The 15,967-nt window shown below is 45.1% G+C and overlaps 1 protein-coding gene across 1 annotated transcript in view; it reads left to right on the forward strand.

Annotated features, from left to right (window-relative positions):
* The first annotated feature begins 1,367 nt into the window (after nt 1–1,367).
* Nucleotides 1,368–15,967, forward strand: part of LOC128643534 (peroxisomal targeting signal 1 receptor-like) — a 53,886-nt gene continuing 39,286 nt past the window's right edge. The window contains exons 1-2 of the mRNA XM_053696377.1: nt 1,368–1,446; nt 6,366–6,512. Of these exons, the coding sequence (XP_053552352.1) occupies nt 6,375–6,512 (138 nt within the window). The 5' untranslated portion in view covers nt 1,368–1,446; nt 6,366–6,374. The remainder of the gene's footprint in view (nt 1,447–6,365; nt 6,513–15,967) is intronic.

Genomic DNA, 15,967 nt, shown 5'->3' on the forward strand with positions numbered 1-15,967 from the left:
CACACTACATAGCATACACTTATACATGCAGATACACACACACTACATAGCATACACTTATACATGCAGATACACACACACTACATAGCATACACTTACAAATGAAGATACACACTACATAGCATACACTTACACATGAAGATACACACACACTACATAGCATACACTTACACATACAGATACACACACTACATAGTATACACTTATACATGCAGATGCACACACACATTACATAGCATACACTTATACAGGCAGATACACAGACACTACATAGTATACACTTATACATGCAGACACACACACACTACATAGCATAACAGATACACACACACAGTTATGGATACAGATAGACACACGCACTACATTCATTGTATAGGGTCCTGGGGTTGGCAAGCACATTAGCTGGCAGTCTGCGGCTACCACTGTTCGTTACCCTGGTATTAGCACTGCTCATTGTATAAAACTGAAGGCATGCTAGTATTATCCCCAGGGGTTAGACATCATCACTACCAGAGGTAGGTTAGAGAGGTCACCATTACCCGTGGTCAGAGTGTATACAGCCTTCTTACTCCTGCTTAACCCACACACCATTCCTTTTCCACAGGGAAACAAGTATCTAACCCTGTGAAAGCAAAGCCAGCTGCTTCTGAGTATGGGCCCAACAGAATTTAAAAAAAAAAAAAAAAAAAAAAAAAATTTTTTTTTTTTTTTTTTTTTTAAAATGCCTGGGGCAAATCGGGACAGATGGCTAGCAACTCGGGACAGAGGGACAGACCCCTAAAATCGGGACTGTCCCGCGAAAATCGGGACAGTTGGGGGGTATGATATCTAGATATGCTTTTCAGCAAATAATATCAAGATAATTAAGCAAATTAGATAATAGAAGTAAATTAGAAAGTTGTTTAAAATTGCATGCTCTTTCTAAATCGTGAAAGAAAAAAATTGGGTTTCATGTCCCTTTAAGAACAAGAAAGCTGCAAAATGTTTCGTTTTCAGATTCAGAATAATTGTCTATAGGTTGTTCGTTACATTAAAGTTGATTAAAAAAAAAAAGAAAAAAAAAGCTTTGAGTGGAGGTCACATGTTTCCTGTCTAGAGTCAGTGGAGGTCACATGATTCCTGTCTAGGGTGGAGGTCACATGTTTCCTGTCTAGAGCCAGTGGAGGTCACATGATTCCTGTCTAGGGTGGAGGTCACATGATTCCTGTCTAGGGTGGAGGTCACATGATTCCTGTCTAGGGTGGAGGTCACATGATTCCTGTCTAGGGTGGAGGTCACATGTTTCCTGTCTAGAGTCAGTGGAGATCACATGTTTCCTGTCTAGAGTGGAGCTCCAGTCTGCAGCTAGACCCTTCTCCTGTGACACAAACAGGAAGAGACAGGCGGAGACTGCGGGAGAGAGTGACCCCCAGCACAGTGAGACAGTCTGACACCGAGACCACAGCTGTAGGTATCTAGAGACCTCCAATGTCGCAGGCATTTGCACCAGGGATATGTGTGTATGTCTGCATGTGCATCAGTAATGTGTGTGACACCCCTAATCTGACAATAACAGACAGCTGTGTGTGTGACACCCCTAATCTGACAATAACAGACAGCTGTGTGTGTGTGACACCCCTAATCTGACAATAACAGACAGCTGTGTGTGTGACACCCCTAATCTGACAATAACAGACAGCTGTGTGTGTGACACCCCTAATCTGACAATAACAGACAGCTGTGTGTGTGTGACACCCCTAATCTGACAATAACAGACAGCTGTGTGTGTGTGACACCCCTAATCTGACAATAACAGACAGCTGTGTGTGTGTGACACCGCTAATCTGACAATAACAGACAGCTGTGTGTGTGACACCCCTAATCTGACAATAACAGACAGCTGTGTGTGTGACACCCCTAATCTGACAATAACAGACAGCTGTGTGTGTGACACCCCTAATCTGACAATAACAGACAGCTGTGTGTGTGTGACACCCCTAATCTGACAATAACAGACAGCTGTGTGTGTGTGACACCCCTAATCTGACAATAACAGACAGCTGTGTGTGTGTGACACCCCTAATCTGACAATAACAGACAGCTGTGTGTGTGTGACACCCCTAATCTGACAATAACAGACAGCTGTGTGTGTGTGACACCCCTAATCTGACAATAACAGACAGCTGTGTGTGTGAGACACCCCTAATCTGACAATAACAGACAGCTGTGTGTGTGACACCCCTAATCTGACAATAACAGACAGCTGTGTGTGTGTGACACCCCTAATCTGACAATAACAGACAGCTGTGTGTGTGAGACACCCCTAATCTGACAATAACAGACAGCTGTGTGTGTGACACCCCTAATCTGACAATAACAGACAGCTGTGTGTGTGAGAGACCCCTAATCTGACAATAACAGACAGCTGTGTGTGTGACACCCCTAATCTGACAATAACAGACAGCTGTGTGTGTGTGACACCCCTAATCTGACAATAACAGACAGCTGTGTGTGTGTGACACCCCTAATCTGACAATAACAGACAGCTGTGTGTGTGTGTGACACCCCTAATCTGACAATAACAGACAGCTGTGTGTGTGTGTGACACCCCTAATCTGACAATAACAGACAGCTGTGTGTGTGACACCCCTAATCTGACAATAACAGACAGCTGTGTGTGTGACACCCCTAATCTGACAATAACAGACAGCTGTGTGTGTGACACCCCTAATCTGACAATAACAGACAGCTGTGTGTGTGACACCCCTAATCTGACAATAACAGACAGCTGTGTGTGTGACACCCCTAATCTGACAATAACAGACAGCTGTGTGTGTGTGTGACACCCCTAATCTGACAATAACAGACAGCTGTGTGTGGTGTGACACCCCTAATCTGACAATAACAGACAGCTGTGTGTGTGTGACACCCCTAATCTGACAATAACAGACAGCTGTGTGTGTGTGACACCCCCTAATCTGACAATAACAGACAGCTGTGTGTGTGAGACACCCCTAATCTGACAATAACAGACAGCTGTGTGTGTGTGACACCCCTAATCTGACAATAACAGACAGCTGTGTGTGTGACACCCCTAATCTGACAATAACAGACAGCTGTGTGTGTGACACCCCTAATCTGACAATAACAGACAGCTGTGTGTGTGACACCCCTAATCTGACAATAACAGACAGCTGTGTGTGTGTGACACCCCTAATCTGACAATAACAGACAGCTGTGTGTGTGTGACACCCCTAATCTGACAATAACAGACAGCTGTGTGTGTGTGACACCCCTAATCTGACAATAACAGACAGCTGTGTGTGTGACACCCCTAATCTGACAATAACAGACAGCTGTGTGTGTGTGACACCCCTAATCTGACAATAACAGACAGCTGTGTGTGTGACACCCCTAATCTGACAATAACAGACAGCTGTGTGTGTGACACCCCTAATCTGACAATAACAGACAGCTGTGTGTGTGTGACACCCCTAATCTGACAATAACAGACAGCTGTGTGTGTGTGACACCCCTAATCTGACAATAACAGACAGCTGTGTGTGTGTGACACCCCTAATCTGACAATAACAGACAGCTGTGTGTGTGACACCCCTAATCTGACAATAACAGACAGCTGTGTGTGTGTGACACCCCTAATCTGACAATAACAGACAGCTGTGTGTGTGACACCCCTAATCTGACAATAACAGACAGCTGTGTGTGTGTGACACCCCTAATCTGACAATAACAGACAGCTGTGTGTGAGACACCCCTAATCTGACAATAACAGACAGCTGTGTGTGTGACACCCCTAATCTGACAATAACAGGCTGCTGTGTGTGACACCCCTAATCTGACAACAGATAGCTGTGTGTGTGTGTGACACCCCTAATCTGACAATAACAGACAGCTGTGTGTGTGTGTGACACCCCTAATCTGACAATAACAGACAGCTGTGTGTGTGTGTGACACCCCTAATCTGACAATAACAGACAGCTGTGTGTGTGTGACACCCCTAATCTGACAATAACAGACAGCTGTGTGTGTGTGACACCCCTAATCTGACAATAACAGACAGCTGTGTGTGTGTGACACCCCTAATCTGACAATAACAGACAGCTGTGTGTGAGACACCCATAATCTGACAATAACAGACAGCTGTGTGTGTGTGACACCCCTAATCTGACAATAACAGACAGCTGTGTGTGTGTGACACCCCTAATCTGACAATAACAGACAGCTGTGTGTGAGACACCCATAATCTGACAATAACAGACAGCTGTGTGTGTGAGACACCCCTAATCTGACAATAAGACAGCTGTGTGTGTGACACCCCTTATCTGAGAATAACAGACAGCTGTGTGTGACACCCCTAATCTGACAATAACAGACAGCTGTGTGTGTGTGACACCCCTAATCTGACAATAACAGACAGCTGTGTGTGTGACACCCCTAATCTGACAATAACAGACAGCTGCGTGTGTGAGACACCCCTAATCTGACAATAACAGACAGCTGTGTGTGTGACACCCCTAATCTGACAATAACAGACAGCTGCGTGTGTGAGACACCCCTAATCTGACAATAACAGACAGCTGCGTGTGTGAGACACCCCTAATCTGACAATAACAGACAGCTGTGTGTGTGAGACACCCCTAATCTGACAATAACAGACAGCTGTGTGTGTGTGGCACCCCTAATCTGACAATAACAGACAGATGTGTGTGTGTGGCACCCCTAATCTGACAATAACAGACAGCTGTGTGTGTGGCACCCCTAATCTGACAATAACAGACAGCTGTGTGTGTGACACCACTAATCTGACAATAACAGACAGCTGTGTGTGTGTGTGACACCCCTAACCTGACAATAGCAGACTGCTGTGTGTGACACCCCTAATCTGACGACAAAACAGCTGTGTGTGTGACACCCCTAATCTGACAATAACAGACAGCTGTGTGTGTGAGAGACCCCTAATCTGACAATAACAGACAGCTGTGTGTGTGAGAGACCCTTAATCTGACAATAACAGACAGCTGTGTGTGTGTGGCACCCCTAATCTGACAATAACAGACAGCTGTGTGTGTGAGACACCCCTAATCTGACAATAACAGACAGCTGTGTGTGTGAGACACCCCTAATCTGACAATAACAGACAGCTGTGTGTGTGAGACACCCCTAATCTGACAATAACAGACAGCTGTGTGTGTGAGAGACCCCTAATCTGACAATAACAGACAGCTGTGTGTGTGTGGCACCCCTAATCTGACAATAACAGACAGCTGTGTGTGTGTGGCACCCCTAATCTTACAATAACAGACAGCTGTGTGTGTGAGACCCCTAATCTGACAATAACAGACAGCTGTGTGTGTGAGACCCCTAATCTGACAATAACAGACAGCTGTGTGTGACACCCCTAATCTGACAATAACAGACAGCTGTGTGTGACACCCCTAATCTGACAATAACAGACAGCTGTGTGTGTGTGACACCCCTAATCTGACAATAACAGACAGATGTGTGTGTGACACCCCTAATCTGACAATAACAGACAGCTGTGTGTGTGTGACACCCCAATCTGACAATAACAGACTGCTGTGTGTGTGACACCCCTCATCTGACAATAACAGACAGCTGTGTGTGTGAGAGACACCTAATCTGACAATAACAGACAGCTGTGTGTGTGTGTGGCACCCCTAATCTGACAATAACAGACAGCTGTGTGTGACACCCCTAATCTGACAATAACAGACAGCTGTGTGTGACACCCCTAATCTGACAATAACAGACAGCTGTGTGTGTGACACCCCTAATCTGACAATAACAGACAGCTGTGTGTGTGTGACACCCCTAATCTGACAATAACAGACAGCTGTGTGTGTGTGACACCCCTAATCTGACAATAACAGACAGCTGTGTGTGTGACACCCCTAATCTGACAATAACAGACAGCTGTGTGTGTGACACCCCTAACCTGACAATAACAGGCTGCTGTGTGTGACACCCCTAATCTGACAACAGATAGCTGTGTGTGTGTGTGTGACACCCCTAATCTGACAATAACAGACAGTTGTGTGTGTCTGACACCCCTAATCTGACAATAACAGACAGTTGTGTGTGTGACACCCCTAATCGGACAATAACAGACAGCTGTGTGTGTGAGACACCTGAATATGTGAGACTCTGATAAATACCCATCCTCCTCACCCTCCTGTATGTGACTGTCACCTCCCTAGTGTATGGTAAAAAATGTGCTGGTATTTGAGACAGGCTCCCTACATGAGAAGATGCGGTTTGTGTGCACGAGCCCCGCATATAATATAAGTTGTTACCTGTCAGTGCAGGCAATGCCACAGTGATGTCTGTGTATTATGTGATTCTAGGGTATCGTGATGGCGATGCGTGGATTGGTAGATACGGAATGTGGGGGGTCAAACCCCCTCATGCAACTGACCGGTCACTTTACTCAGGACAAAGGTCTGCGGCAGGAGGGGATTCAGCATATAGCGTGGACTCCAGGTGCCAGCACGGTGAGTCCCTGTCTGTGTGTCACCTTCATGGCTGGATTTGATTTAAAGGGACAGTCAAGTCGAAAAAAAACTTTCATGATTTAAATAGGGCATGTAATTTTAAACAATTTTCCAATTTACTTTTATCACCAATTTTGCTTTGTTCTCTTGGTATTCTTAGTTGAAAGCTAAACCTAGGAGGTTCATATGCTAATTTCTTAGACCTTGAAGACCGCCTCTAATCTAAATGCATTTTGAGTTTTTCACCACTAGAGGACATTAGTTTGTGTTTCATATAGATAAAATTGAGCTCATGCACATTAATTTACCATGGAGTCAGCTCTGATTGGCTAAAATGCAAGTCTGTCAAAAGAACTGAAATAAGGGGGCAGTCTGCTGAGGCTTAGATGCAAGGTAATCACAGAGGTAAAATGTGTATTATTGTAACTGTGCTGGTTATTCAAAACTGGGGAATTTGTAATTAAGGGATTATCTATCTTTTAAAACGACAAACATTCTGGTGTTGACTGTCCCTTTAAATCACTAGTCAGTAAGACCAGTTTAAATCGATTTAAATTATGGTTTTCATTTTTAGAATATTATCTTTTCAGCTGTTTTTTTCCGGTTATATCAGACCATTACTGATTTGGTTATATTTCATTATACTGTATATGCAGATATATCATTAGATAAACATAGGTAGATCATTAGATAAACATAGATCATTAGATATACATAGATAGACCATTAGAGATACATAGATAGATAGATCATTAGATATCATTAGATATACCTAGATGGATCATTAGATATACCTAGATGGATCATTAGATATACCTAGATGGATCATTAGATATACCTAGATGGATCTTTAGATATACCTAGATGGATCATTAGATATACCTAGATGGATCATTAGATATACCTAGATGGATCTTTAGATATACCTAGATGGATCATTAGATATACCTAGATGGATCATTAGATATACATAAATCATTAGATATACCTAGATGGATCATTAGATATACATAAATCATTAGATATACCTAGATGGATCATTAGATATACATTTTAGGTATAGACCGATATATCGGAAGGGCCGATTATTAGGGCTGATATTTGGAATTTCTGAAATATCGTATCGGTCAGAAACTTACCGATATGGAGCAAATCAAAAGAAATTTAGATTTGTGTACTTCAGGGAAACTATGTAGTTTTAAGTGACACAAATCATCTATAGCACATATAAGCTGGGCATAGTATCTAATAATAAATAGCACTGATAACAGAGTCTAAGCCCAGGTGTTCCTGGGAGCTCAGTTACCAACTACCATACCACCAATGGCAGTCTGTAGATGGAACGGCATAAACAAACGCATATGATTTGTGAAATGGAAAATGTGATCTTTAAGTGGCACTTAAAGGGACAGTTTCCCTGAGGTACACAGAGCTAAATTACTTTTGATTTGCTCATAGGGGTCAGCAATACATAAAATCAATGTGCTTGCTAATTGCTGTCACAAATAAAACATTATTTGTTGCATTCTGATAAATTTTACACATTTGCTTTTGCTAAACATTACGATTTTTTAATTTTAAATTATTTTATTTTCCCATTTCATGGGCATAGAAAAAAACATTAAAAAAATGATAGTTCAGGCACATCAATTAAAGGGACACTGAACCCAAATGTTTTCTTTCATGATTCAGATAGAGCAGCAGTTTTAAGCAACCTTGTAATTTACTCCTATTATCAATTTTTCTTTGTTCTCTTGCTATCTTTATTTGAAAAAGAAGGCTTCTAAGCTTTTTTTTTTTTTTGCTTTAGAATTCTGGACAGCACTTTTTCATTGGTGGATGAATTTATTCACCAATCAGCAAGAACAACCCAGATTGTTCACCAAAAATGGGCCGGCATCTAAACTTACATTCTTGCATTTCAAATAAAGATACCAAGAGAATAAAGAAAATTTGATAATAGGAGTAAATTAGAAAGTTGCTTAAAATTGCATGCTCTATCTCAATCACAAAAGAAAACATTTGGGTTCAGTCAGTGTCCCTTTAAATGTCCACAACAACAAACCTTGAGTAGAATGCTATGCAGTATAGGAGACTAGTATCAATATTCTCTAGCAGTGGATAGCAATGCTCTGACCATTAGGTGGCGCTGTTACACATGTATAAAACTTATAGTCCACTCCTCAGTACCAGGGAAGGTATTTGCAATACAGTAAATATATGAGCATATTAAACATTAAAGCAAATAAATAAATCTAGCATTGACATTCTAGCATGTCCTTTTCTTTCTCTGTCAAGTGGCAGTGTGTGTGTATATGTATATGTATGTATATATATATATATATATATATATATATATATATATATATATATATATATATATATATATATATATATATATATATATATGTTTACTTTTAACCCTTATCTTTAAAGTGTACCAAGTGAGGGTGTTTTTAGTGAAGGGGCAGCAATATATGAAAAAAACAGAAGCTGTTTAACAGGAGAACATGCTGAAATGTTTTGCTTTCTGCACTATGTTTTTCTACTTATCAGGGAGTACTGAAGAAATCGTGTAGCGTTTAGCTTTGCAGTAGTGACTTAAATTTAATTTTATATCAGTGTGCAGTTTAAAGCGATTTATGCCATTTTTCTATGTTTTGGGAATCCATTTAATAAGTTAATTTTCAAGCACTTTATTTTTCCCAGTTGTTTACTTTTAATGTTTAAAATTTTAATAAGCATGTTCAGTTTATACCAGATTTGTGCAGAAATTGTGTTATTTCAAAACTTTAAATGTGCAGAATATCAGCCCCTGTTATCAGCCTGATATCACTAGATATACTGTACATAGATAGATCATTAGACAATAGATATGTTCCGGTACACGGTGAAAACTACAGGTCGTGGCAGTAAAGTAAAGACAACTGCTTCCTATACGGGCCCGAAGTGCCGTAGCAGACAGCGGATCAGGCCAAAAGCTTACAAGTGGAGGCACAGAATTGCAGGCACTACTCGGTTAGAGTTGAAGTTAAAAATGTCATTTATTGGTACAAATTAAAAAATGGAGTGTTCCCAGACAGAGGACGATTATTTTGTGTATGTCCTCTGTCTGGGAACACTCCATTTTTTAATTTGTACCAATAAATGACATTTTTAACTTCAACTCTAACCGAGTAGTGCCTGCAATTCTGTGCCTCCAATAGACAGATCATTAGATATACATAGATGGATCATTAGATATACATAGATGGATCATTAGATATACATAGATGGATCATTAGATATACATAGATGGATCATTAGATATACATAGATAGATCATTAGATATACATAGATCATTAGAGATCATTAGATATACATAGATCATTAGATAGATATACATAGATGGATCATTCGATATACATGGATCATTCGATAGATATACATAGATGGATCATTAGATATCATTATATATACATAGATCATTAGGTATACATAGATACATTATTAGATATCATTAGATATAGATAGATCATTAGATATACATAGATCATTAAATATACATACATAGATCATTAGATATACATAGATCATTAGCAATACATAGATCATTAGATATCATTAGATATACATAGATCATTAGATATACATAGATCATTGGATAGATATACATAGATGGTGTCACGGATACTGGGCTGCAGGGGCTGAACCCTTGCCCCCCCCCCATGGCCTCACCCCAGCTGTTCCTCGGCCGTTTTGGGCTCCTCAGAGCAACCACCATCTCTGGAGACTCTTTGCTTGCTTTGTGTTGGCTTGTTTTTGTGTTCAGAGAAGAGTTGGTTTATGACCAGGAAAACCCTCCTAGGCTGGCCGGGCTCCTGGAACTCCCGGTCGGCAGCCTCACAACGGACACCCGCCTAACCCCTCTCAGGCTGGCCGGACTCCTGGAACTCCCGGTCGGCCACAGGACAGCAGAACATCCGCTAAATTTACCCCTGGTCGCTCCAGCAGCTATTTGCCCCAGAGCTCCGCTCTTTTGGGGATTGGTAGCCCCTAGGGAGGACAAGAGCTGGGGTAATTATCGGAGGGGAGCTCCTTTGGGTACTGGGGGTTTTGGACACCCCTAACCCCATAACTTCAATGGACTGTAACTCCAGTTCCCGGTAACGAATCCACCGGGATCACCCTAAAACCGCTACCCCTGTGTCCTGGGATTCTGTGTGACTGTGGCTGCTATGGAGGTGCAGGTCAGTCTGGAGGGGCGGGAAAATTGTGGGATTGTCCTTTGTGTTCTCAAGATGAGCTGTGTGTATAAAAGGAGTGTATGTTTTACAATAAAATCAGTTCTTATTTTCACCTGAATGCTAGTCTGTCTAGTCATTTAGGTGGGCTCCAGCTAGAATCACTTTCCTGGGCTACATAGCCACTTGTTCAAGGCAGAGGAAGGACCCGGTTGGCGGTGCTACCCAGTTGGGGCAGCGGGAAGTCCGTCACATTGGTTGGCAGCGGTGGGATGCTTCCGTCTACCTGGAACGTCCAAACCACCAACTGAAGATCTTGCCGGATGGAGCAGTACCATGGGCTCCGGAAGGAAGAATTGAGAACATTGCTGCAGACTATAAGGAAAATCGCCGGCAACAAGACAAAGGCAGTGCTCGTAGCCGAACTGATGGAGGACGATCGGGCTAGCGAACAGGCTGGTGGGTTGGACAGCGACCAAAGCGGAGGACAGCCCAGTACAGCCTCCACTCAAGGGACTACAACATCCGACAAGCAGCGGCAGGTACAGTGGCAACTGGCTCTCTATGGACCTAACCCCCCTGAGGAGATCATTACTCGGATAGTGACTGACGCCAACAAGATACACATGTTGGAGCTTCAGAAGTCTATAGGGGGTTCATGCCGGACAGCCCCCCGGCCAGCAACCCGCTCCGCTCCTGCCCCAGCTCGAACCCCAACGTTATTTCTGCAGCCACAGACCCGGCCGCCCCCTGTTTACCCGGCTGGGAGCAGCCATCTCCGGGGGTGTTATGGGTGTGGACACCCCGGACATGTTATACGGGACTGCCCCGCCAGACAACGAAATCCCCCTGCCCAGCCGCCAAGGAACCCTGCCTCAACCTCGTGGGGGTCTCCTCAAGCCCGCACCTATCAGGCCGCTGCCCATTGTGCCCATACAGCGAGCTCCGATCCCTATGCTGAGTAGACAGGAGAAGAAGTGGGTGTCTTGCACCATGTCGACTCAATGGACCAAGACAACTGACAACAACACCGGTAAGTTGTCTGGGTCAACGGGCAGGCGGCTCAAGGAATGAGAGATATGGGGGCTACCGTTTCTTTGATCCAACCTCACCTCGTTCCCCCCTCCGGCTGCACTGGGCGCACCCTTGCTGTGGGGGTAGCGGGAGGTGAGGTCCTCAGGATTCCTACAGCCTGGGTCCATTTGAACTGGAAAACAGACTCCCGCAATGTAGAAGTGGGGGTTATGCACCACATCCCTGCCGAGGTCCTGTTGGGAAACGACCTCGACCACCTTGTGCCCGCCTATGTGGGGGATGCCTCTCCGGATACCTGCCCAGTGACTACCCGTCAGCAGGCCAGATGCCCAGCCAACTCACTAACTCTGGGGACCCAGGTAAGACCTACCACCCCGACACCTACCTTTCCCCGACTGCCCGTCCCCACTAACCCAGAACTTACTGACACCCCCTCCTGGGCAACCCCCTCTGACTTCGCAAAAGAAACCTTGAGTGACCCGACCCTAGCCCCTTACCGAGACCGAGTAAGTGCTGACCCCCAGGGCCCCGGAGATGAACAATTCCAGTGGAAGGGAGAGCTACTGTACCGGATCTCCAAGAGGAGAAAAGGACCGGTGCCCAAACTCCAGCTGGTCGTACCGAAGACGTTTCAGTCCAACCTACTGAACATAGGGCATGACATCCCCTTCGCTGGCCACTTAGGAAAGAAAAGGACCCACCACCGCTTGACTCAAACCTTCTTCTGGCCAAGCATTACAGCCGATATTAAGGAATACTGTAAATCCTGTGAGGTTTGCCAGAAGGTAGGAAAGACGGGTGACCATAAGAAAGCCCCCCTCCATCCACTGCCCATTATTGAGGAACCCTTCAGCTGAGTGGCAGTAGACATTGTGGGGCCATTAGCTCAGCCCAGCCCCTCAGGGAAGAAATACATCCTTACAGTGGTGGACTATGCCACCCGATACCCCGAGGCAATCCCCTTGGCCAATATCACGGCGGAGACCATAGCAGATGCGATGCTCCGGATATTCACCAGGGTAGGCTTCCCTCGGGAAGTGGTTTCCGATCAGGTAACGCAGTTCACTGCGGAAATCACTCAACAACTTTGGGAGTTGTGAGGGATTAAACCCCTGCACAGCGCCCCTTACCATCTCCAGACGAATGGGCTGTGTGAGAGGTTTAACGGGACCCTAAAGCAACTGCTTCGGAACGTTCTCGGCCACTCACAAGGACTGGGAGAGATTCCTGCCGCACCTCCTCTTTGCATATCGAGAGGTACCTCAGGAATCCACCGTTTTTTTCCCCCTTTGAACTTCTATATGGTCGAAAGGTTAGGGGCCCGCTAGATTTGGTACAAGCCCACTGGGAGGGAGACACCGGGGGGGAAGAGCACTCTGTTGTGGAGTACGTACTCCAGCTCAGAGACCGACTGAAGGACCTAGCTACCCAGGTATGCGAGAACCTTCAAGCCTCTCAGCACAGGCAGAAGCGATGGTACGATCGCAATGCCTGTACCCAAACCCTGATCGTGGGACAGAAGGTCCTCGCTCTGAAGCCTGTCAAAACCGACAAGCTACAGGCCTCTTGGCAAGGACCTTACCGGGTTGTGGAACAACTGAACAACACCACATACCTGGTAGCGAAGTGTTCAGATTAAAGAATCCGTCTGACCTTTCATGTGAACATGTTAAAGGCATACATAGAGAGACCCAGAGATGTGGCCGCTATCTGTGCGCCGGCAGTGGAGGACTCTGAAAGTCTTCCAATGCCGGAGCTTCCCGGACCTACTGACACCCCCCAGGGGGTGGATGACATATCCCTAGACAATAGGTTAGAGCCCGGTCAGAAAAGGCAGATCCGGCGACTCTTGGAACAAAGAAGTGACATGCTCTCTACTGTCCCTGGGTTTACCACCACAGCCATCCACCGGGTGGGGACCCCGGGAAAGACCCGTCTGCGACAGGCCACCTATAGGGTCCCAGAGGCCGTCAGGGACAGTATGCACCGGGAGCTCCGGGGAATGTTGGACCTCGGTGTTATTGAACCGTCCAACAGTCTGTGGGCCTCCCTGGTAGTGTTAGTACCCAAGAATGACGGAACTACCCGGTTCTGCGTTGACTACCATAGACTCAACGACAGAACCACCACTGACGCCATCCCATGCCCCGAGTAGATGACCTGTTAGATCGAATAGCTCGGGGCCACTTCCTGACCACCCTCGACCTATGCAAGAGTTATTGGCAAATCCCCCTCGACCCTAAGTCCGTCCCCAAGTCTGCCGCCTTCACTCCCTTCGGCTTATACCAGTTTAAGGTCATGCCGTTTGGAATGAAGAACGCCCCAGCCACTTTACAAAGAATGGTAGACCGCCTGTTGGATGGCCTCCAGGACTATGCCTGTGCATACCTGGATGACATCGCCATCTATAGCGAGACCTGGGAGGACCATCTTGTCCACCTAGGCGTCGTCTTAGATCGTCTTCGAGCAGCTGGGCCTCACCTTGAAGCCAGATAAGTGTACCATTGGGCACTCGGAAGTTCATTACTTAGGCCACCGAGTCGGCTGCGGTAAGCAGCGACCCGAGCCGGCCAAAGTCGAGGCAGTGGCTAACTGGCCCACCCCCATGACCAAAACCCAAGTCCTTGCCTTTCTTACCGGAGGTATGTCCCTAATTACAGCACCCTCGCCAAACCACTGACTGACCTAACCCGTAAACGACTTCCCCGACAGGTCCTGTGGTCCCCCGAGTGTGAAAAAGCGTTCCAGAGTCTTAAGTCTGCCTTAATCTCTGCCCCAGTACTGGCCGCTCCTAACCCAGCCAAACGTTTTTCTGTCCACACAGATGCCTCCATGTTCGGGTTGGGGGCCATACTAAGCCAGGCGGAGGAGAAAGGACAGGACCACCCCGTTGCCTACATCAGTCGCAAACTGCTTCCTCGAGAAGTAGGCTACGCGGCGGTTGAGGAGGAGTGTCTGGCACTGGTATGGGCTTTGAAGAAGTTGCAGCCCTACCTATATGGGAGACCCTTCACCGTCCTTACTGACCACAACCCCCTAGTATGGCTCAACAGGGTTTCCGGGACAACGGGAGATTGTTGAGGTGGAGCCTAGCCCTGCAGCCATTGTAATAACCTGTTTATAATTCTCATATAATGAAAAACAGATTATTTGTAGCTGTAAAGTGGAACACCTAATGTTATAAGTCTGTAACAAAAGGGTTAATTAATTACAGCAGTTACTTCAGTAATTGAGTCCCAGCAGTAGGAATATATATATATATAAAAGTATAGGTGGAATGAGTTAAATAATAATATTCATTAGGAGAGTCTGAATACTAATTTATCTGTAGTTGGTAAGTAGCATGCACAAATAATAATGTAAAGTCTGTATATGCAGCACTTAGCAGGTCAAAGCAAGCAGGTTTATACACTTAGGCTGGTTTGAGAAGCAGGTAGTAGAGTTATGCACACATAGAACCAATTGACCCAGAGAGCTAGTAGTAAGTACAGGCTGTAGTTAAGTTGCTTAGACAAAGTATACTGCAGACAGTGTAGACAATGCACATTTAGCAAGCATGATTGAAAAGAGCAGCATGGCAGAATAATTTGTAATCAGAACAAAAGTACTTGCGTGACCAGTAGCTCTAGCGTGGAACAGTTAGGCAAATAGGAGAATGATCCGGTGTAGATACTAGGAGAGACGGACTTCCAGGAGAGAACAGGAACAGCAGCTGAGATCCTTAGAGTGCTGCTGCAGCGTGTGAAATCCTCAGTGTGAAAGGAAACAGGCGGATGAATACGCCAGGAATGTAGATCCAAACAGGTAGTACAGGCTGACAGGGAGACTCAGCTGAATACCAGAATCAGCAAACAGGTAGGTGTAAATTAGGCAATAATTAGGTAGCTAGGTTTTGAAGTAACACAGAGCAAAGTTACACCTTTCAGGAATTAGAGACTTGACTTGTCAAATAAATGAGTAAGGTTAGCACTACTCAAAGCAACAAAATAATCAAGCAATGAGTTGATGTGAGAATGAGGTTATAAAGGCTTTAGGGGTGGAGTTCCAGTTAAAGGGACATTACAGATCCCCCCCTTCAAGGCATCAGCTCCGAAGATGCCAGGGATGGTTTGAGGGGATAGCGCTTGTGGAACGCAGCTACCCGCATAGGGGCATGAACCTGGGAATGAGGAACCCACGAATCCTCCTCCGGACCG

The sequence above is a fragment of the Bombina bombina genome, unplaced genomic scaffold, assembly GCF_027579735.1.
Source record: "Bombina bombina isolate aBomBom1 unplaced genomic scaffold, aBomBom1.pri scaffold_386, whole genome shotgun sequence".
In the NCBI taxonomy this organism is placed as follows: Eukaryota; Metazoa; Chordata; class Amphibia; order Anura; family Bombinatoridae; genus Bombina; species Bombina bombina.